The sequence below is a fragment of the Penicillium hordei genome (assembly GCF_028827395.1).
Source record: "Penicillium hordei strain IBT 12815 chromosome Unknown utg000005l_segment0_segment0, whole genome shotgun sequence".
Classification (NCBI taxonomy): domain Eukaryota; kingdom Fungi; phylum Ascomycota; class Eurotiomycetes; order Eurotiales; family Aspergillaceae; genus Penicillium; species Penicillium hordei.
Genome location: NW_026623146.1, coordinates 4,931,749 through 4,951,440, shown reverse-complemented (window position 1 = coordinate 4,951,440; position 19,692 = coordinate 4,931,749). Strand labels below are relative to the sequence as shown.

General features: G+C 48.1%; 8 protein-coding genes across 8 annotated transcripts; 4 read left to right on the top strand and 4 right to left on the bottom strand.

The window, feature by feature from the left end:
• Positions 1-924: 924 nt before the first annotated feature.
• N7537_010669 (sugar porter family MFS transporter) lies at positions 925-2,602 on the top strand (the record flags this gene model as incomplete). The annotated part of the gene is made up of 4 exons (XM_056901723.1): positions 925-1,027; positions 1,087-1,662; positions 1,732-2,234; positions 2,285-2,602. 4 exons carry the CDS (start codon positions 925-927, stop codon positions 2,600-2,602), a joined length of 1,500 nt encoding a protein of 499 aa, XP_056750391.1.
• A 348-nt stretch (positions 2,603-2,950) lies between these two features.
• On the top strand, positions 2,951-4,611 carry N7537_010668 (uncharacterized protein; the record flags this gene model as incomplete). The annotated part of the gene is made up of 3 exons (XM_056901722.1): positions 2,951-2,953; positions 3,023-3,664; positions 3,733-4,611. The coding sequence occupies 3 exons, from the start codon at positions 2,951-2,953 to the stop codon at positions 4,609-4,611; spliced, it is 1,524 nt and encodes a 507-aa protein (XP_056750390.1).
• Positions 4,612-4,890: 279 nt separating this feature from the next.
• Positions 4,891-5,700, top strand: N7537_010667 (sugar O-acetyltransferase; the record flags this gene model as incomplete). Its single annotated transcript, XM_056901721.1, has 3 exons — positions 4,891-4,991; positions 5,049-5,285; positions 5,337-5,700. The coding sequence occupies 3 exons, from the start codon at positions 4,891-4,893 to the stop codon at positions 5,698-5,700; spliced, it is 702 nt and encodes a 233-aa protein (XP_056750389.1).
• A 1,769-nt stretch (positions 5,701-7,469) lies between these two features.
• N7537_010666 (uncharacterized protein) lies at positions 7,470-9,153 on the bottom strand (the record flags this gene model as incomplete). Its single annotated transcript, XM_056901720.1, has 3 exons — positions 7,470-8,066; positions 8,122-8,858; positions 8,955-9,153. The coding sequence occupies 3 exons, from the start codon at positions 9,151-9,153 to the stop codon at positions 7,470-7,472; spliced, it is 1,533 nt and encodes a 510-aa protein (XP_056750388.1).
• Positions 9,154-10,252: 1,099 nt separating this feature from the next.
• N7537_010665 (uncharacterized protein) lies at positions 10,253-12,139 on the bottom strand (the record flags this gene model as incomplete). The annotated part of the gene is made up of 5 exons (XM_056901719.1): positions 10,253-11,075; positions 11,128-11,268; positions 11,333-11,680; positions 11,738-11,835; positions 11,897-12,139. The coding sequence occupies 5 exons, from the start codon at positions 12,137-12,139 to the stop codon at positions 10,253-10,255; spliced, it is 1,653 nt and encodes a 550-aa protein (XP_056750387.1).
• A 1,211-nt stretch (positions 12,140-13,350) lies between these two features.
• fpaI (putative methionine aminopeptidase, type I) lies at positions 13,351-14,746 on the bottom strand (the record flags this gene model as incomplete). The annotated part of the gene is made up of 5 exons (XM_056901718.1): positions 13,351-13,478; positions 13,540-14,086; positions 14,153-14,466; positions 14,519-14,552; positions 14,612-14,746. The coding sequence occupies 5 exons, from the start codon at positions 14,744-14,746 to the stop codon at positions 13,351-13,353; spliced, it is 1,158 nt and encodes a 385-aa protein (XP_056750386.1).
• A 1,942-nt stretch (positions 14,747-16,688) lies between these two features.
• On the bottom strand, positions 16,689-18,002 carry N7537_010663 (C-3 sterol dehydrogenase/C-4 decarboxylase; the record flags this gene model as incomplete). Its single annotated transcript, XM_056901717.1, has 2 exons — positions 16,689-17,351; positions 17,427-18,002. 2 exons carry the CDS (start codon positions 18,000-18,002, stop codon positions 16,689-16,691), a joined length of 1,239 nt encoding a protein of 412 aa, XP_056750385.1.
• A 1,114-nt stretch (positions 18,003-19,116) lies between these two features.
• On the top strand, positions 19,117-19,296 carry N7537_010662 (uncharacterized protein; the record flags this gene model as incomplete). Its single annotated transcript, XM_056901716.1, has 1 exon — positions 19,117-19,296. One exon carries the CDS (start codon positions 19,117-19,119, stop codon positions 19,294-19,296), a length of 180 nt encoding a protein of 59 aa, XP_056750384.1.
• Positions 19,297-19,692: the final 396 nt, after the last annotated feature.

The window sequence follows — 19,692 nt, the reverse complement described above, 5'->3', positions numbered from 1 at the left end:
TATTATATATTCCTACCAGAGGGCGGTTGCAAGACATGATTCACTGGTCCTAGCACGAGCAGTGGATAAACGATAAACCAGGAAGACGATGCCGAGATCGGTTGATATTGAACCGGCGCATTTCAGTGTGGCCTCTGTCTCACCACGATCTTCGCCCTGCGGCGGTAAGGGATGTCGCCCGGCCACTAGAACTATGTGGCAACCACACAACGGACTAAACGACGTGGGGGCCGTTTTAGCTTTGCTGGCTCGCATCGTACAGGTCAGTGAGTCTCACATATGACTTCGACACATGTGGTAAGAGGTGTGGAAGACGCGCGTTCTGCCCAACGTCCGGAGGTGACCAGGGTGCAAAGCGGTACAAGATTTCCTAGTCGCCTATGAGGATTTTCTTTTTTGCTTACCTCCTTTTTTAACCATGTTTTCTCTCGAGATGTGTAGTCAATAATAATGAATATAGTTAATAGTTAGTATATCTTATAATAAGACAGATATTTGGGCCGAGACGACCGAAGCGACAGGCCGAAAGGGGTGATCCGGGGGAGTCTTGGCAAGATGCGGAGACACTCAACTTGGAACGGCCGTGAACTTATAGGCTATACCGAGTGGGATGTACTATGTGTATAGGAAAAATCCCCAATTCAAATTGTCATGGCATTTCTTGTTTTGTAGCATCTTCTTGGTTCAGCTAAGGCCTCTGTTGGTGTTCGACAGAACGCTCGGTGATATGGCGTGCTATGGCGTAGCCGACACTACAGGTTGCGTGCTGTACCTCAGCTGAAATGCGGATCGGGTAATTCAGCGTTGGAGAGCTTATAGATTAAAAGCATGGAAGTGTGCTTCAAGCTTTTTTTTTAAAAAAAAGAAAGATTCTCATTCTGTCTTTCATCGTCCAAGTAGTCTTTGTGTACTACGTCGCACAGCATGGGTTTAACAGGAACCAGGCTCGGGGCCATCCGAGCGTATTTCTTTGGATTCTTCATCTGTACAGCCGGGTTCTTATTTGGATATGATACTGGAATTGTTGGTAAGTGAAAAAGAAGCCCCGTTTGGTTAGTGATCATCACTAACAGTCTTGATGGATAGGTGGTATCCTCGAGTTCAAGTCCTACATCAATGATTTTGCCTACAAGGATCAGACAACCGTCAGTGCTGTGATGGTAAGCTTGCAAAATGTAGGCGCATTCATATCAGCCCTGGGGATCTTCTGGGTGTCCGAACGGTACGGGCGAAAGAAAACAGTTCAGGCAGCGATGACCGTATTCTGTCTCGGTGTGGTGTTTCAAGTGGTTCCATCACACTCACTTGTTTGTTTCTATATTGGGCGGTTTGTCGCTGGTCTCGGGCTCGGTGCAGGCACTGCGGTCGTCCCGGCATACAACGCTGAAATGGCACCCAAGGAAATTCGCGGCAAGCTCGGGTCAGGGATGCAATGGCTCTTTGCACTAGGTGTGATGCTGAGCTACTGGATTGACTATGCCGTCAAGATCACACTACCTGTGTCTTCAAAGCAGTGGCAGATTCCCGTTGGTCTCCAGATGGTGCCAGCTGGAGTACTTGCACTCGGCCTCTGTGGTATGCCCGAAAGTGTACGGTGGTTGGCCAAGAAGGGCCGTTTTGACGAAGCATGGGAGAGCTTGAAATGGATGCGAGCTAGTGAAGGTAAGGAAGGAAACATCCCCCAGAAAGCCATAGCGGGACATAGGACTAACCAGCAATCCACATCAATAGGCCCCGAAGTGAAGGCAGAGTTCAACGAAATCAGAGTCGGACTCGAGGAAGAGTTACGAGCGACCGAGGGCTTCAATAAGCGCGAACTCCTCGAGCCCGCGAACCGCTACAGACTGCTTCTCGCCGTTTTCATGTTCTGCGGTCAACAATGCACTGGCATGACCGCGCTGGCTTACTTCGGCCCGCAGTTCTTCAAACTCATAGTCGGCAACAACACCAACCAGTCCCTTCTCATCACTGGTCTCTTTGGAGCCGAGAAGTTCATCACTGTTGGAATCTATATCTTGTTCTTCTCCGAGATGTGGGGACGAAAGCCGACCCTTTGGATTTCAGCTCTGTTGATGGCCGGGTGCTTCATCATTGTGACAGTCGTCAAGGAAACCACGCCAGTGCCCGATGCAAAAGCAACCCCGGCTGGTATCGGAATGGTGGCCATGATCTTCCTGACGAACTCGATCTACCAATTCAGTTGGGGCCCATTGCCGTGGCCATACACTGCCGAGGTAAGTTATATTCCGTCTATCTTCAGTTCAACCGCTAATTAGTATGCTAGATCTTCCCAACGCGAATTCGGGAGATTGGAACCTCGGTCGCAGTATCAACACAGTGGCTTTTCAACTTCCTGTTCTCCCTGGTGACTCGCTATATGATGAATTCCTGGGGAAGTTATGTTTTCCTTTTCTATGCAATCTTAGATATCATCATGGCGATCATTGTCTTCTTCTTTGTCAAAGAGACAAAAGGAAAAAGTCTTGAAGAGATGGAAACTATATTTCACAGTAAGGCGGCATTTGATGTTGATGCTGTCCGGCGCGAAACGCTGGATGCGGACGAAGTTAATGTACATAACAAGTCTTTGGACTACCCTTGAGTGTATATCAGATCGAGAAGAGATTCCAATCCCCCAAATCACTAACGGATTCGAACATTCTAAACACCATGGCCTTTTTGGTAGATAACCTCAGATTAACCAATCAGAGATGCCAGGATCGGCCTAGTCTAAAATGGGGCCGCGGATACGAGGAAAAACTGACCACTTTGCACTTCTCCTTTTCTTCTCTCTCTTCTGTGAGTTGATGGGAGGGAGAGTGCGGAGAGCAAGATCATCTAAATTGCTAGTCAATTGAAAAAAATTTAAGATAAAATAAAAAAAGAATAATGGGTAAGTGGACATCTATATTATCCGGTGCAAAGTAATCCTGTGGATACATCACTGACAATGGTGTGTAGGCTATTCTGAGGTACAGATTCTTGCATTTATACATATACAATGTATCTAACAGTTTTCTAGTTCTACTGCCATTTTTGTGGTGTGAGCTTCAATATCATCTTTCGCCTCAAATCTGGGGAGCTAGACGTGCCTGGTCCTCAAGACGGCCAATGCGATGAGACAGACCTAATTAATTCTACGGATGACGACGACACAGCTCAAGATCCTGATTATCAATTCCAAAGGGATTATGAGGAGAATGAGCCATATGAATATGACTCCGATTACGAATCTACCGACGGCATGGGCCTTGACGAAGATGCGCATGAGGACAGCGAAGGCAGCAGTAGTGATGCAAATACTGATTCCGAACGTCAAATGTTTTACAATTGGGTGTTGCAAACTTTTGACCCTAGAAGCGCCACGAGGGGGGATCCCCAACTGCGCGTTGGATATTTTGATACTCCAATGTCGGGCTACTCGGCTGATGCTATCTCACCCGAAGAGGCGAGAGGCTGTCGCACCGCCCAGTTCCTGGTGCATAAAACGGTACCGAGGGATCAATGGCAAGCTGACCAGTTACATCAGCCCTGGGAGATTGATGGGGATTGGTCTTTATCCGGGATATGTGATGGAACCCCGTCGCGTGATACGGGCATCCCCACAGTGTGGCCCGCGCGAAATGGGATAGAAGATGTACAGACAGACAATGTGGACACTGGGGTAGGTTTATCTACCAAATGCGTTCTTGGACCGTCTCGGAGGCACAACCGGAAGCTGACAATTGCAAGGTGCAAGACACATCACCGGATGATATAGCCATGCCGTTCCATCCGTGGTGCTTTGATATCTTCTGCCGACAATCGAAAATCCAGTTTCAGCGCATCAATGTTTCTGGACTGATGACCTGGCGGAATGCCGAGTTTGATTGGGCTGCCTTTGGATCATTTCCTCGAGCCAGAGAGGTTAAAGCCTCACAGGAGCAATGGTGGTCCCATAAGCCTGGCACTGAGTATCTGGTTTCCAATCCCCTTTGTGTGCCCGGGCTACCGGAAATCCTTCTCTCCGCGGTCAAAGACGAATGGTTGGCTGTCTCATGTGACTCATATGATGAGGCTAGGTCGTCTCATGTGACGAATCGCCATACCCCATCTCACAATAGCCAGGCCGACGTTCTCTCCGTCCTTTCAGCAGAAATCCGGCTCATGATTATCGACTATCTAGGCTCTAGTGATATCACTAGTTTAAGCATTGCTTCTAGGGCATTCACTGAACTCCCAAACAGTGTGTGGTACAGGCTAGTACGCAGGGAAATGCCCTGGTTATGGGAAGCCTGGGATGAATCCGAATGCAAACACAGCCCTTCACTCTGGACAAATGTAACAACGGCTGAGATCAAGTCTGTTATCAGGGCACGGAGTACCTATGCCAAGGCCTTGTGTGAAGATGTCTATACAAAACATGCCGCTGAGAGAGTTGCTGAGTACCGATTTCCTCTATCCGTGACCATGCCAGACCAGGTGAAATTGCCTCGAATGAATACTGACTGGCGTCGTGTACTGGTACAAATTCAACTGAATTGGGACAGGCTTAAAGGGTTGCAGAATCGACAGCGGATTTGGGTGGACGTGGAGGAGGTTGTGAGGCGTATTCGCAAGTTTGATGTATGATAAAACGGGGATTTAGCACATGTGTTCAGGTGGTCTGTGGTCTGATATTTTGAACAATGCAGACAGTTTGTCAACATAGATATCTGTCAATTGGCTGATCGAATAAATTGGCTGTTATACCTAAATAGGAAGGCCCGCCAGCTCTTGGCGTTCTCCACCTCGTCAGCGGCGAATTGTCGGCAAATCACCCCCGCTTGGTGACGGACCCCCAGTTCATATATCTGGTGTTATCCTGGTCTATTCTATGTTTTCTTGCTTTTCTCAAATATTTTGTTCAACATGGCTGCCACTGAGAAACGTCCTGAGATCATCGAGCTTGCTCGGGGACTGGCAGGAGTCCCTTTGTGTGAGGAGTATGAGTGTATGATATCTGGAATGATGTATGTATCATTCACAATATACTTACACCCTTATGAGATTGTTTAGTAATTGTTCAGGTACAACCCCAACGTCCCGAAACTGTTAGAGGCACGGCATGTGTGCCGGGGACTGGCCGCAGACTTCAACAACCTGAACACCAAGACGGTGACATATGACAAGATCAGCGATAAGCGTCTCGAGTTATTGCGGAAACTCGTCGGCAAAGTTGGAGAGGGAACATTCATCGAGCCACCATTTTCGCCAGACTACGGATGCAATACTGTCATCGGAAAGGATTGCTTCTTTAACTGGAAGTGAGCCTGCCTTGTCCCCATGGCCGATTAAAACTTACCAAGAATTCCCAGCGTTACTATACTAGATACCAGCCTAGTTGTCATCGGCGATCGTGTGCAGATCGGCACTGGAGTTAGTATAATCACTGCTGGCCATGATACCAGCATTCTTTCTCGCCGCAAGTTCGTCGAGTTTGGTCATCCGATCTTTATCGAAGACGACTGCTGGATTGGAAGTAATGTGATTATTCTTCCTGGTGTGCGAATCGGCCAGGGCTCAACGATTGGAGCCGGATCTGTTGTCACTAAGGATATCCCGCCGTTCTCAGTCGCCGTTGGGACTCCTTGCCGCGTGAAGAAGACAATTCCATCGGCGGAGGAAGAAGAGCAGGATCCGAATAACCAGTACCGCAATTTGTCTCGTGAAGACCGATAGAACTAGAGTTAGAGTGGAATAGAAGTAGAGAATAGAGCCGATCTTCCATTTTCTCGACCTGATATCAGAATTCGCCACCGTGCCCCGAACGATGGTGAAACCGACCAAATATGTAGACATCTGGTATTGAGCCTATAGACTGACTGATAGGAAAGTTACGTGATATAAATGAAGATTACTCCCTCTCTCTTGATATTGTATAGCCAATATATGAATATCGACGGTGTACGATACGCTGGTTCTTCTAGGAAGAAGAGTCCTAGCAGGATCGGAACCAAGAAAAAAAACATGACCACGAGAAATAGATTGAAGAGAGAAGGGTAACTGGGGACAGACAAGTTATTATCTCACATCCCACAATTGCACACATTTCTTTACTTGACGCTTGCGCCTGTTCTCCTTCCTCTCTCCTTAACACAACCACCATATCTTGCACTTATACATAATCTTTACTCACTCCTAGCTCTAAAATGTAACACTATGACACCCTTCCCTAGGCAATCACTATATGTACAACTATGTCTATAATCATCCTCGTCCAATAGGGATGACCTTACGATGTCACTATCACCTCCATCGCCGAGTAGCCCACACACAAATCCCGGGCTATATATCTCGATACATATCCACCGTGGCTGGGATGCCATTAATATGCAACTGTATACCACGGACGAAACTTTACTCGGCGACATTGTTCCCAGCCCAATGACACTTCCTGAAGCGATAGCTTTATCGCCCGTCGCTACACGAATAGTGATGCTCGAAATCGTAGAGTACCCTAGCGTAAGGTTGGCTGCACGGAACATAGCGCTGCTACTCACCTCGTAGTCCACAAACTATATAGCAGCTTTATTAACGACAAACGGTCGCATCAGTGAGAAGTAGTTCGGGACAGAATAAAGGTGCGGGTTGCTCTTGGAATTTAATATATTCTGGCCTCTCGAGGAAACAGCCTGCTATAACAGTTGAAGTCGTATGGTCAGAGGGAAGGGTGAAAGTTGAGAAGGATTCAAAATCTGGTTACGTGAATCCCACGAAGGAAAGTTGCACTCACGATGGCAGTGCATAAGTGTGGAAGATTCTCCATGGAAGAATAGAAGATAAGAGGCGCACACCCAACCCCCTGCCCCGGTACAGCAAATAGAAATCCTAAGAAATCCGGCGCCAAAGAGCAAGAAAGTCCAAGGAAGCATTCGACTCACATTCTAAGAAATTCACCCTAGGCTCAAAGGGCCAAATGAAACCGACTTCGTTATAAGTCATCATGATATGGAGAATCTGGTGGATCAAGCCTGGAATGAACAGTTTGATCAATCTACGTATGAGTTTTCGAAATCCCCGGGAGACACCAACATATCTTTCCGCGTTCGCTGAAATTCTCGTACAGCCCGTTTGAGCACACAGCCGGTGCCAGATGACGGCATTAACAAAGGTGACCCTTCCTCCTCGTGAAGTAAAATTGCGAAGGACATGTCATGGTTGGAAAATGACGGATCATGTACCTACAGCACACCTTGTGCTATGTCGATGGAGTTCAACCAGCCCTCAAAGTATTAGCAGATGCGATCAGCCTCTTGGTGAATCTATCGTTGAAGAATATAATACTTCTGGTAGCTCTATCAAGAACGACTATACTCCGAATATTCATTTTAACCGGGAAATTCAGTCCTGACATGGAAAATGTGAGGCGTCTAATTGCATAGGTGCATTGAGAGCAATTGAATTGTTGATGAAGCTAAGTTCCGGTGCCGACAGACACTTGAGAACGCTTAAACTAGATACCTGAAACCCTTGCGCATACGCAGCGACTCGTCTGCATTATCGAGGATATCGTTCTCAGTCGACTCTCCTCTAGCAACATCTGCAAGCTCACCCTCCTCGAGCTGTTGGTTCAAGCCGACCAGCATCGAGCGGAAATACCAGCATCCACCGACTGTCACACCGAACATGGCCAGCACAATTCCGTAGCTTGAGCGATACCCATTTTCTTCCAAGTCCCAGACGTATGAGCCAGCCACATTGCCGAGTTGACTGAAGGCGTTGATCATGGCAATGGCGACAGCTCGCTTGGCAGGAGGACGGGGGAATGAGGAACTGATCCATGAGTAGAATACGATGAATCCTGCATAAGAACCAGCCTGCAAGAATAGTGCGACGTAGCGAGCTGCGACGTTGCTGGTGGCCATGCAGATGACGAAACCAACAGCTCCCATTGCAATCGGACCGAGGATGTGCCAGACCTTTTCTTGTGTTTTGTCTGCGTGCCAAGCGTTGATGACCGAGACAATACAGGAGAAGACCCAGGGAGGAGCGCTCATCAGCAGAGTCGGAACGTATCCGAATCCGAGAGTACCAGTAAGGGTAGGCTGTGAAGCAAGTCAGTAAAGGGTCCCAATTGGCTTTTGATATGAGACAACTTACGAAGAAAGCATTGAAGCTGAGCCCGACAACATAAGCCGTGAAGGTCAACATCATCACATAGATCTTAGGGTCCTTGAGGGCCATGAGTAGTCCTCCAAAGGCACCGAGGTCTTCACTGTCGGTGTCAGCCTCGCCGACATCCTCGATCATGCGAAGTTGCGCAACTTGGCGCTCTTCCTCAGTGAAGCCGCGTGCATTGTGCGGGAGATCGGGCAAGATAAATGCGGCAAGGATGGCAAGGAACATAGTCACAGAGCCCTCGATCCAGAAGAGCCAGCGCCACGCGGCGTGGCCTAGGACGCCTTGCATGTTGGATAGCACCCCGGCGCCAACGAGAGCAGAGAATGCATTGGAGATAAGGTTACCACAGAACAGGATGGCATTCCTGGTAGTCAATTCGCGGCGCGTGTACCACTTGGAGAGGATGAGCAGGGCACCGGGCAGGAATGCTGCCTCGACGAAGCCCAACAGGAAACGGACAGCCACCATGTCACCGAAGTTCTTGGTATTTCCAGACAAGGTGGAGATAACACCCCACAATAACATAGCCACGGCAATGTAGAGCGAGGGACGGCTGATGCGGTTAATGAACATGTTGGAAGGAACCTGCATGATAATGTAGCCGACGTAGAGGATACTCAGACATGTTGAGTACTCAGTGTTGGTGAGGCTCAGATCTTCCTGCAGACCCTTCAGACGAGCAGCAGCCATGTTGTTTCTATCCAAATAGTTCATAACTGGCGCGGCGGAAGATCGTGTCAGTGATGTGAAGTTGATATATAGGTCGCCTATGGAGGTTGGGGAGGTTTGGGGCGGCGGCGAGAACTACTCACTGTAGATCGCGACAAAAAGGCTGCAACGGGCATCCAGCTTGCGCTTAAGCTTCTTCTCAACGGCTATCCGGCGAGCAGGATCCATCTGAGGAGTGCCATCTTGCTGTGGGGAGGCAATATGTTCGACATTTTCAACTCGTTCTTTCTCGGCGTCAATCTCTATCCGGTCACGGTTTTCCCGTGAGATATCGTCTGCCATTATATGTGTGTGTGTGTTTGTGATCGTGAGGAAAACCAAATAATCCGGGGATCAGACAAGAGCAGGTTCTTTTCTATTTAAGATGAGACAAAACCCCCAAAAACCCTTCTCATGGTTCCCCCCGCGCTAGTATTTTTTTATGGACTTCCCCGGTACGGACCCCCACGCCGAAAATCGTACGTATACTTTACGCGGGGGTCATAGTGGGGCTGTCCGACTGGGCATCCGAGAACAGCAAACGTTCCGAAGGGAATTCAGCTTCAACGAATGGGGTCCATGTCCATGACATGGGTATGTGACGATCCCCCGGTGCAAGCCGGAGATGGAGGCATCTGATATGATAGGACTAGAGAAGACGCGGTAATACAAGGGGTGCTCCCTTAATTCTCCCTAAAATGATTACAATTTTAAGAGCTATGGGGTATCGCAGGCAACCTCATCCCGTGCATTTTCTCGGCTCGGGAAGTCCTTTTGGGGGTTACAGGGTCACGGGATCAGCGATTTTGCCGAGCTCTCGGACATCACGAGCCACAAGAAAAGACCAAAAACCCCACAAAAGACTAAACGAAACGGAAGAAACCGGCCAACAAAAAGGGAGCAGAAAAGCCAGAAAAGCCAGAAAAGCCAGAAAAGCCAGAAAAACCAGAAGAGCCGATCTCCACACGGAATTCAACTTCGGCATACGGCATATAGCCAATCCCCTACTTCCCCGCCTCTCCGCAGTTCTTTTTTTTTTTTTTTTTGCTTTTGGAAAAACTTGCTCCTTTCTCTCACCGAGTGTTTAATGAGATCATATTCCCCGCAAAACCATCATAATGCGAGTCCAACATAACGTGGGGAAAGCCATACGCAACATCCATGGATACATATGACATTGTACTCCGTATATGGAAAACATACGGTCTGGGGTATCACGGACGTTACCCGAAAAGAAAAAAAAAAAAAAAAAAAAAAAAAACCTTGACAAATACATTCTTGCCCCATTTGGTGAGGCTTTTTCCACTCCAAGCTCAACCCGGCATTTTCCCGGCACCCCACGCTCGGTCTGCCGATATTTTACCGGTTTCCCAGTCTAGTGGCTGCATGTAGTTCCCAGCTTTTAGTGGTTTACATTTGGTAGATGGACACCGGTAGCTTCGGCCTGCTCCGTCAGCTCAATTTCCTCCATGTGGTCATCCTCATGCCACCCCTCCCGATTATCCTTGACTAGTCGGACAAAGCAGACATCAAGTATAAGCGCTAAGACACTGATGGCAACCCCGAAGAAAAGTGCCGCTCGATACCCCATGATTTGGCTACCCGAGCGGCGGGCAATTTGCACCTCGATTGTGGATGCAAACCCTAGTCCGAGACTGTTTCCATATAGATTCAGGGTGCCAATGACGGACGCAGCGATTCCTTGTTGATTTCGACGGACGGAGTTGCTGGCAATGATTTGGCCAGCCGTGTACACGAAGTCCGGGCAGAATGAGAACAGAACCACAGAAGGAAAAATCTGGGGCCAGTAGGATTGGTGGATTGGCACGGTCGCCATGAGCACATTCGAAATTAAGATCGTAACCGTTCCAATGGCCAGGATCCATTGTGCTGCCATTCGCGGGATCATCCATGCTGCGAGACAGGCAGCGCCCGTGGCGCAAATCACGAATGGGGTCCAACCCACGGCAAATTGGAGGGGAGACCAATGCCAGACCTTTTGGAGCCAGAGCACCTGGTACCAGATCAAGGTTCCGACAGCCATATAATTGAGAAGCACGACCAAAAGCAGCATGAGGAAGGATGGGGCCTTGAAGATTTCGAGTGGCATGATGGGTTCCGCGGCGTAGTTCCTTTCCCAAAGCAGGAAGCCCCCGAATAGGATAATTGAGCTGATCAGGAGAACAATCTCATAGGAGGTTGACCAACCGACACTTGGGGCTTGACTGTGGGGGGGTTGTTAATATGCAGTGAATCGGGTTTCCATCAACTACTTACTTCCAAACAAAGTTGAATAGAATCAATGAGCTTGTTCCAAGAGCCGATCCAATACAGTCAATCTTTCCATGACGATCAACCGGCGGTTCTCGCGGACTCAAAGCCCAGAGCGGAGTGAATGTGATAACACCAAGACAGGCACTGTTTTACCAAGGTAAATACTGGTGCTTCTGGTCCGGGTCCACCGAATGAATGTATCACCTACATGAAGATAAAAAACCACTTCCATTCTGTCTGCTGTAGAAAGGCACCCAGCAACAAAGCCCCAAAATATCCTCCTACTGGGGCCGATGCACCAAAGAGACCTAGACTCAGATTTCGCACGCGACCGGGGGGGTTGGTACTGGATATCATAGCCACTGCATTAGGCATGATTAATGCCCCTCCAAGGCCAGCTAAAGCCCGCATCGTGACAAAGGCGAAGAAGTTGTTACAAAACGCATTGGCTAGAGTGCAGATGGTGAGCCAGACACCCCCGGCTAAGACGAGTTCTCGATGGCCATAAACATCTCCCAATCGACCACTAACCAACACGAAGGTACCTTGGGTTAGACTATATCTATGTTAGTGAGATAGTCTGTTGTGAATGTCTCGATACTCTGCGCCTTACGCATAGCTAGCAGCAATCCATGAGGCGTAGGTCTTTTCAGCACCCAATGATTCACTCAAGGCGCTTCCTCCGGCAATGCCTGCAAAATTGACTGTCATCTACTACTGTCAGTGTTGAGGGATTTCTTTTAATGAAGAAAGTCAATGGTCCCGACTATACCTGTACAATATTGGCTAAGACAAGAAGTGCAGTAATGACCACTCGACGCGATTTGGTCGTCCGGCTGGGCAGCGTCTGTTCAAAGACAGGTTGGCCATCTCTAGGAGTCGAGTTGCCTTCTACAGAATCCTGCGGGTCTGGAGCATGTTCGGCTGCGGTTGCGGGGGTCAGATCTAGCTCGCGGGGTACAGTAGACAATGCAACGGGTTTAGTTTCATGGCGAAGGGCATGTAAAAGTGACATGACGTGATAAATAGAGAAGTATTTCCTATGCCTTTTGATGTTGGAAAAAGTCTGAATGGAAGATTCTGAGGCGACTAAACACCATCGTGCGGTGGGCTGGACTCCAGGCTACTAATCACGGGGTAGACGTGACTACTTTGACTCATTCTCAATGAGACATGTCTGCAACTCTGATTGATCAGCATTGCGGTGCTAGATCCGTGTGCGGAAATGCGGAAATTCAAGTACGTATCTCCAATGTACCTGGGGTGACATCCAATTGTATCCCTAGGAAATGACAAAGGGCATCTGAGAAGAGATCTAAGGCATCTGTAAAGATATGTCAAAGAAGATTCGGACATATAAAAATGGAACCTTGGAAACCGTGGAAGTACAGGTGACTTATAAACACGTCTTCCCTTCCACAGTTCGTCTAGTTTCTGGTTTTATCCCCAGGACTTTTACAGCACTCTTTTTTAGGTGTTCTTTGGTTGCCTTCTAGATAATCCTTTATATAATCTTTTTATATATATTTATAGATGTTCTGTCAGATGTTCTGTTTATGACGAACGGGCCAATCTTGGAAGCAAATTCAACCGTGTTACACGAAGGACTCGTCGGCAAGCTGAAAAAACCCCTAAAGCTCTAAAGGCTGGTGGCGATACAGACGGAAGTCGACAAGAACACAATTCTGAATGCGCTAAATTACGAGACAAGGTTACGCCATTTACGCGACACGCTACAAAAATTGCCACGATGCAATGCCCTGGGGTTACTGCCAATTCGAACCTACCCTTGTTCCTGGAAAGCGCTACACATAGACATACGGATACGGGTGACTCGAGAGAGGACCAGTCAGAATTTCATTTAGTTATGACAGTATAGTTGTATGGTAGCATGGCTTCGACGGTATATTCAGGCTAGTCGTAGCTCGCGCACAACGTACGAGTAAGTTCTATTATCCACAACCTCATTACTGCCTTCTAAATGAGGAGACTTTTCCCAATAGGTGGATAGATGGTACTTGTGAAGGGGTATAGATGGATGGACGGAGATTGTGCGAAGTGTTCCTTGAATACAAAAGAGATGAAGCGAGAATGAAGAGATAGTTGCAATAGTGGTAAAAATAGTGTGGAGGTCTAGATACGGGCGCTAGTTAGCACTAATACACCGGCTTTAAAGTCATCCAACTCGTTAGGTTATTTATGACTGGCTTTCACTCGCCCATACAATTATTTCTTCACCTTTCCAATCGCATCTCCGTTTGCAACCTCCGGTATAGGAATTGGCCCTCCTGGAGAGTTTTCTAGTCTCGCCGTCAAAACTTCGACGCCTGTTTCTGTGACAAGCATAGTATGCTCTATCGATTTCCAGGTTAGTATATAGAGCTTCCGACCGGCCTCTGAAAGCTCGATACGCACCGAATTGTGCTGTCCTTTTGCCGTCCACCGTAACATTTGTCCATTCATCCGGCCAATATACTTCTCGGCTGCCTCCCAGAGCCAGGATAGGTTCAATCGTGAATGTCATCCCAGGTTTACATGTTCCCACAGCCTTGTTCTTCGCGTAGTGGGGGATCCAAGGAGGAGGGTGGAATTCCGAGTTGATACCGTGGCCACCCCAAGTCTTGACAACGACAAGGCCCCTAGAGGCTGCGTGCTTCTCGATGATCTTGCCAAACTCTCGAATCGGTACACCTGGTTTGATTACCTTGATAGCCATGTCCAAGGCTTCCCTTGTCGTTTCAATAAGTCTGATTGAGTCCGGATCCGTTTTGGCCTTGTCGCCAATGTAATAGGTCTCGTTGACATCGGCATGATATCCACCGTGATACAGGGAAATATCGAGGTTAAGAATGTCGCCATCAAGAAGGACTCGCTGATCAGGGATTCCGTGGCATACAACCTCATTCGGAGATGTACACAATGACTTGGGAAAGTGGTTGTAGTTAAGTGGAGAAGGATATGACTGCCTCACGGTTCAGTAAAAAGGCCTGACATGCTTCACATAGGAGTAAGAGTGGACTTCACTCACCTCTCGCTCGACACAAGCATTGTGGCAGATCTCATCCAGGTAATCTGTGGTCACGCCAGGCTTCATCGCTGCAGCAGTTATGTCAAGTACTTCTCGAGCCAGCCTGCACACCTTGCGCATGGCCTCCTGACCCTTGGTATCTAACAAATCGACTTTCGATCTGCTCAGGCGCATCTCACGCTGTGGAATGCCAGTCTTGGCCCAGTCGGGGTGCTTGATTGTTTTGGGAACAGGTCGCCGCGGGGAGAGTGGATATACAGGTCGGATAGAGCCCGTGTATGGGTATGCTGGAAAGGGGTCATAAAATCCGCTAGCTATATCGCGATTAGAGAACAAAGCTATGACTAACCGGTGCATAGTGGCTACCATTTTGTGTCTTGTGCATCACCTTGTGTGTGGCCTAGATACGATCAATGTTAGATTCTCAGTCAGAGAAACGTCCACACCGATGTAACATACCCAATTCCTTTTGAAGCAGTCTTGATCGCAGAAGTAGCTGCCTTTGATACCCAGCTTCAGACAGGTCGGGCATTGCAATGTCCCAGCTACTTTGTCGCAATCGGTCCCAGAGCACTGCTTGTCAGGATCGGACATTGTCACAGCTATTTAAGATTTGAGATCTGATGAGTTGCAAGGGGAAATAGGAGAACCGCATGCTAGTGAATCAAATTTTCCGAAATGTCTTGTCAGGTTGCAGTACTAGTACAACACCCATACAAGCCCGATCCACTTCCACGTGACCATTTAACTCCCCGAACCACATTTTTGGCACAACAAAACCATGGAACGGCACCCAGGCTCACCCATGGGTGGATATATGGCCCACTTTCCTATTATAAGAGATCACGTGATTTTGCAACATCTATCTAGGACCTTCTGTATAACACCTTTATTGCTAATCGTTTCTTTCAAAAGACCAGGGCTATTATATTATATATTTACATATCGATATTTCCAACTATGTATACTGGCTGATATCTACACATCTATCCTCCTGTGCATTTACTAATCACTGTAAAAACGGCCGCTGACAAACAATGCAAACAAGAATGGTAAATGACCCGTCCTGGCCAACAGTACAATACGCGACTCACGATGGTCGACACAGCGCCAAATGAGAGGTTTTTTCTTTTCCTAGAACACAAGCATTAGCTAGGATTCTGCCACAGATAACACATATACATTGATCACCCCAGTCACTTGCCAAGGCTCAAGTGTTGTCGGCAGGCATAGCGTGCGCAAAATCGCTGAGGGTATCACTAGTAGCAATGACCTAGTGAGCTTGGAAGGCTACACAGTCAGAGATGCAATTTAACTGGGAGATGCTCAGTGTAAAGAGGGGCGAGGTGAGCTCGGCCACAATGTCGCGGTCCTAGGGTCCTCGGGCTACAAAAGGACTATCTCGAGGGTACTAGTAGTGTTCTTTCGGTACTAAAACAACTCAGAAGTTAGAATCAATCATCCATATAGGGCAGGTACGACCGAATTTCCGATCTCAGTCAAAAGATCGGTGCGGAGGACTTGCCACTAGAAAGGTGAGGGAAAGTAGAAGAAGTTTTGAAAATACATTAGAAGTCGAGTATAGCCCTAAGCCGCTCGGTCACTCTCCTGCCACACTCTCTGTTTCACCACGACCTCCTTCAAAGATCACCACTGTGTTAACCTTAAATCACTCCTAACTAAACTATGGCGTTTCCAGCCAGTGATACGTCTGACGCGTGGCTGAGCGATCTGAAAGACCTCCTGTGGAAATGTGCGACCTACATCAAGCACGAGCAAAGCAAAAACTGCAGCAACCTAAGCCATGGCGCTCTGACAGAGACAACGATACCATTTTTAGAAATGCCGATGATAGACCAATTCCAACCCCCAGAGCTAATAATGGCAGCGTGGAATATAGAGATGTTACGTGATGAGGGAAGAGCAAATAAAAACAATGACAACGCTGCCAAAGCAAACGGCTGCCTTACGACAAAAGGACTATTGTGGAGAGAGAGGTGAAATATATATGTGTATATATAGGAGATCCAGTGGTAAGCGGCGCCGTGTTGCTTATGACAGCGCCATGTCGCTAGCTTGACCACCGGCCCAAATCCCTAGAGAGCTTAGGCATGCACACTCAAATTAATGTTCCAATGGAACAAACACGGGCATAAATATATTGCACTGCGTCAAACGGCACCACAAAGCAATATCCCTTACAAAGACTCCATCCGGCCAGCTAACCCCATTCCTACTGCAAGTACACCAAGTCGACATATCACGAGTGACAACTGCCAAGTACATACGTAGATAGCTCGCGTTAGATTAGGAATCAGCATCATTATCTTCCACTGATTTGAAACATTAACTGTGTATGTTGTTGGTGTCTTTTTTATCTTTTACCTTATAATTTTGGAATTAGAACTACAACCAAGGTTGTTGGTGTACGATCTCCTGGGTCATAGGATTGATGGCTTTTTTTTCTTCTTTGGGGAAAGCAGTCATATTAATACAGCATAAGATGCCTTTTTCAATCTCATGATCTAATTTCAGATTACAATGCCTTCTTTCCTGCGTCCGCTTGTTGCTGGGCGACAATGTATCCAACAGCACGGGCAATTCCCTCATCCAAGGGCACAACAGGCAAGTAAGCTAGGCGGAACTTGGCCTTCTCAGTCGAGTAGTAGCGAGTCATGCATGAGTATCGCACTGTCCGGGCAGTGAGACGTGGGGTCTTGCCAAACAATCCCATGACAGTCTCAGCGAGACCACCGACAGTCTCAAGAAGACCCTCGGGGAGAGCCCAGACTTGTTCGGGCTCAACGACGCGGTTGATTAGTGCCCACATGGCACGGGTGACATCCCAGAAATAAACAGGGGAATCGTTGGTGATATTGAAAGCCTCACCGTCCACGCGCTCGTAGTCGAGGGGCCCGCCCTTGCCAGCCGCGTGGAGGTCATAGCTTGCGAGAAGCCGGTGTGCAGCAAGCAAGTGACCATAAGCCACGTTGCCGACATAAGTGAAATCGAACAGGTTGTCGTTATCACCGAGCTGCATCCGTAACACTCTGTCCGAAGCCTGGGAACCGTGCTCCAGGATCTTGTGCGTGACTGTTGTATCCTTCTCACCGTGGATTCCGGCCGGGCGGATAGCAGCTGTGAGCATCTGGTTGGGCGATGTCTTGTTGTACTTCAGGACGAGTTCCTCGGCATCGGCCTTGATAGACGTAAGTGGTCTGATTAGTGATTGATCCCGATTAAACTATGTTTAATAATAATAATAAAAACATACCTTGGTCTCGGAGTAGTACTCCTTCTGTGCAGGACCCCGGATGTATGGCCATTCCTCGTTGACATTCTTCAGATCACTTTGTGTGTCGTGGACCACGGAGCTGGAGCTAGTGTAGACGAACGCCTTGCACTTACCACCCCAATCGCCATGCTCGCCACCGGCGACCTCGAGGAGTGTCCGTGTTCCCTCAACATTAACCTTGTGTAGCAGAGGCTTGTTGCCCTCAATCATAGACGGCGACGCAGTGTGAATAACAAGATCAGGCTTGACGGCACGGAAAACCTCCAACATAGACTCGACAGAGGTGATATCACCATCGTAGTATTTAGCGCCGGGAAGACGGTTGTTGGTGGTGCGCAAGTCAACGACAGAGACAGTCGAGTGGTAATCCGGGTAGCGCGATCCCAGAGTCGGGTACTCGAAACGCGCATCGCCGACGGGCTTCGGCAGAGCGTAACTGGGGTCGGTCTCGGAGGGGAAGTTCAGCAGGTGATCGACAATGTGCCACCCCAAGAAGCCACAGCCTCCGACCACCAGGACATTGCCCAACTCCAATGTGCGCTTTTTTGCCGACATAATGTGAATTCTTTTTGTAGATGGGGTGGAGGAGAGTTGAGTGAAAAGGGGCCGGGGGAGTTGGCGGAGATAATCAGGTGATCCGTGCGGGTATGGGCTCGGCCCCAACTTGGCACTCTTCTCTTCTTCTACTTCTTCTACTTCTTCTACTCCACATTGAGACGAATGGTTTATCTTCTATTGTGCAAAGAGTACACTAGTTCTATGGTGTAATCGAACTGACAACCAGTTTGTCTTCGCTATCTACTGGTAAATGAAAATATTTGCCAAAATAACACAGAAAGACGAAAATGAAGAGAAATCCTTGTAGTATATCCATTCGAATTCTCGCAGAGACTCACTGCTGGACCATCCCTTGAGCCTCATATCCGAGCCCTCATATCCGAGATTTATTCGAATTAATCTCAGGTGCCATTGAATCCTCACATTATCCCTGGTTATCTATAGGAAAGTGCACAGAGTATGCTTTTTGTACCGCTTTCGTATACACCTAAAAAAGACATGACAGAATATTCTTGTGCCCATGATTTCCAACTTGAATCACGCCAAGTCTTTGGCCAAAGTCTTCGGACTGCATGTCCTGGGGAAACTTTGAACGGAAATGGAAATGACATTGAACAGTGCTTCGGAGATTGTCCATCATGCCGAAGGTGATTGGAAGAGCATGGAATTCCTTGACTCTACACACATATGTGTACATATATACACATCTTATCATATCTGAGATCCCAGGCTATCCAAGGAAAGAACGTCCGACTCTGACCAGGTGAGCGCGGAATCTCCAACCTTGCTCATCCTTGACCCTCACTGTCTTCATTCCCTCCTGCTTTCACTTCAGTGTCCTCTAATCTCATTCGCCAGATTCTTGATAGCTTCAACATGGAGGACTACTAGAATCGAAAGTTAACATATTTGACACTCCAGGCACCCTCGGTGCCGCCCCTCTTGCTCCCGAAAGGACCATAAGATAGCCGAAACAGTTCCTACTGAGGATACTTCCACGTCACTCATCAAGAAACGCCTTGATACCCTGGCAGCATAGCTTGACAGCCACAAGCTCAGGCTTGATAGCCTGGAGATGGACACCCGATCTTCCAGACAAGATTCCTTCACCATGCCCCCCAAATTCTCCAAGAGGTCAGATCACGCCGGCCCTCTCACGCAAGCACAAGGCCACATGAATCCAGGTGCAAATATCTTGGCGGATCTTAAGTTGATCACCGAGAGCCTTGCGGACCCAAAGAAGACTCGGCGTTGGAAAGGCATGTTCAAAGACCATTATTCGGTGTCCTAGGGTGAATGCCAAGTGCTGAATGGGCTGGCAATGGTTGAAACCAGCATTATCGATATATTCAACATCAGGGCAAACGTGCATACACTTGCCAAGTGGCGGAGACCGAAGAATCGCCCGCAACGCCGCCAGATCCAAAGAATCTGTGCTTACTAGATTGGTCTGTGGCACCATGATCCCTATATTTCTGTTCCGTCCGAGGCCTCCTGTCAACTATGGGCACTCTACCAATCATGATTGCTATCGAGGTGTGAATGAGAATCCTGGTATGGCTATTTCAATTCTCACATTGTACTTTAGCTAACCTTGGAAAGTCAAAGCCCCTTCGTGGGACAGTCTCAGGAGTATCCAACACTCCCCCCCCCCCCAGTTGTACCAGGCTTGATGAACGTTGCACAG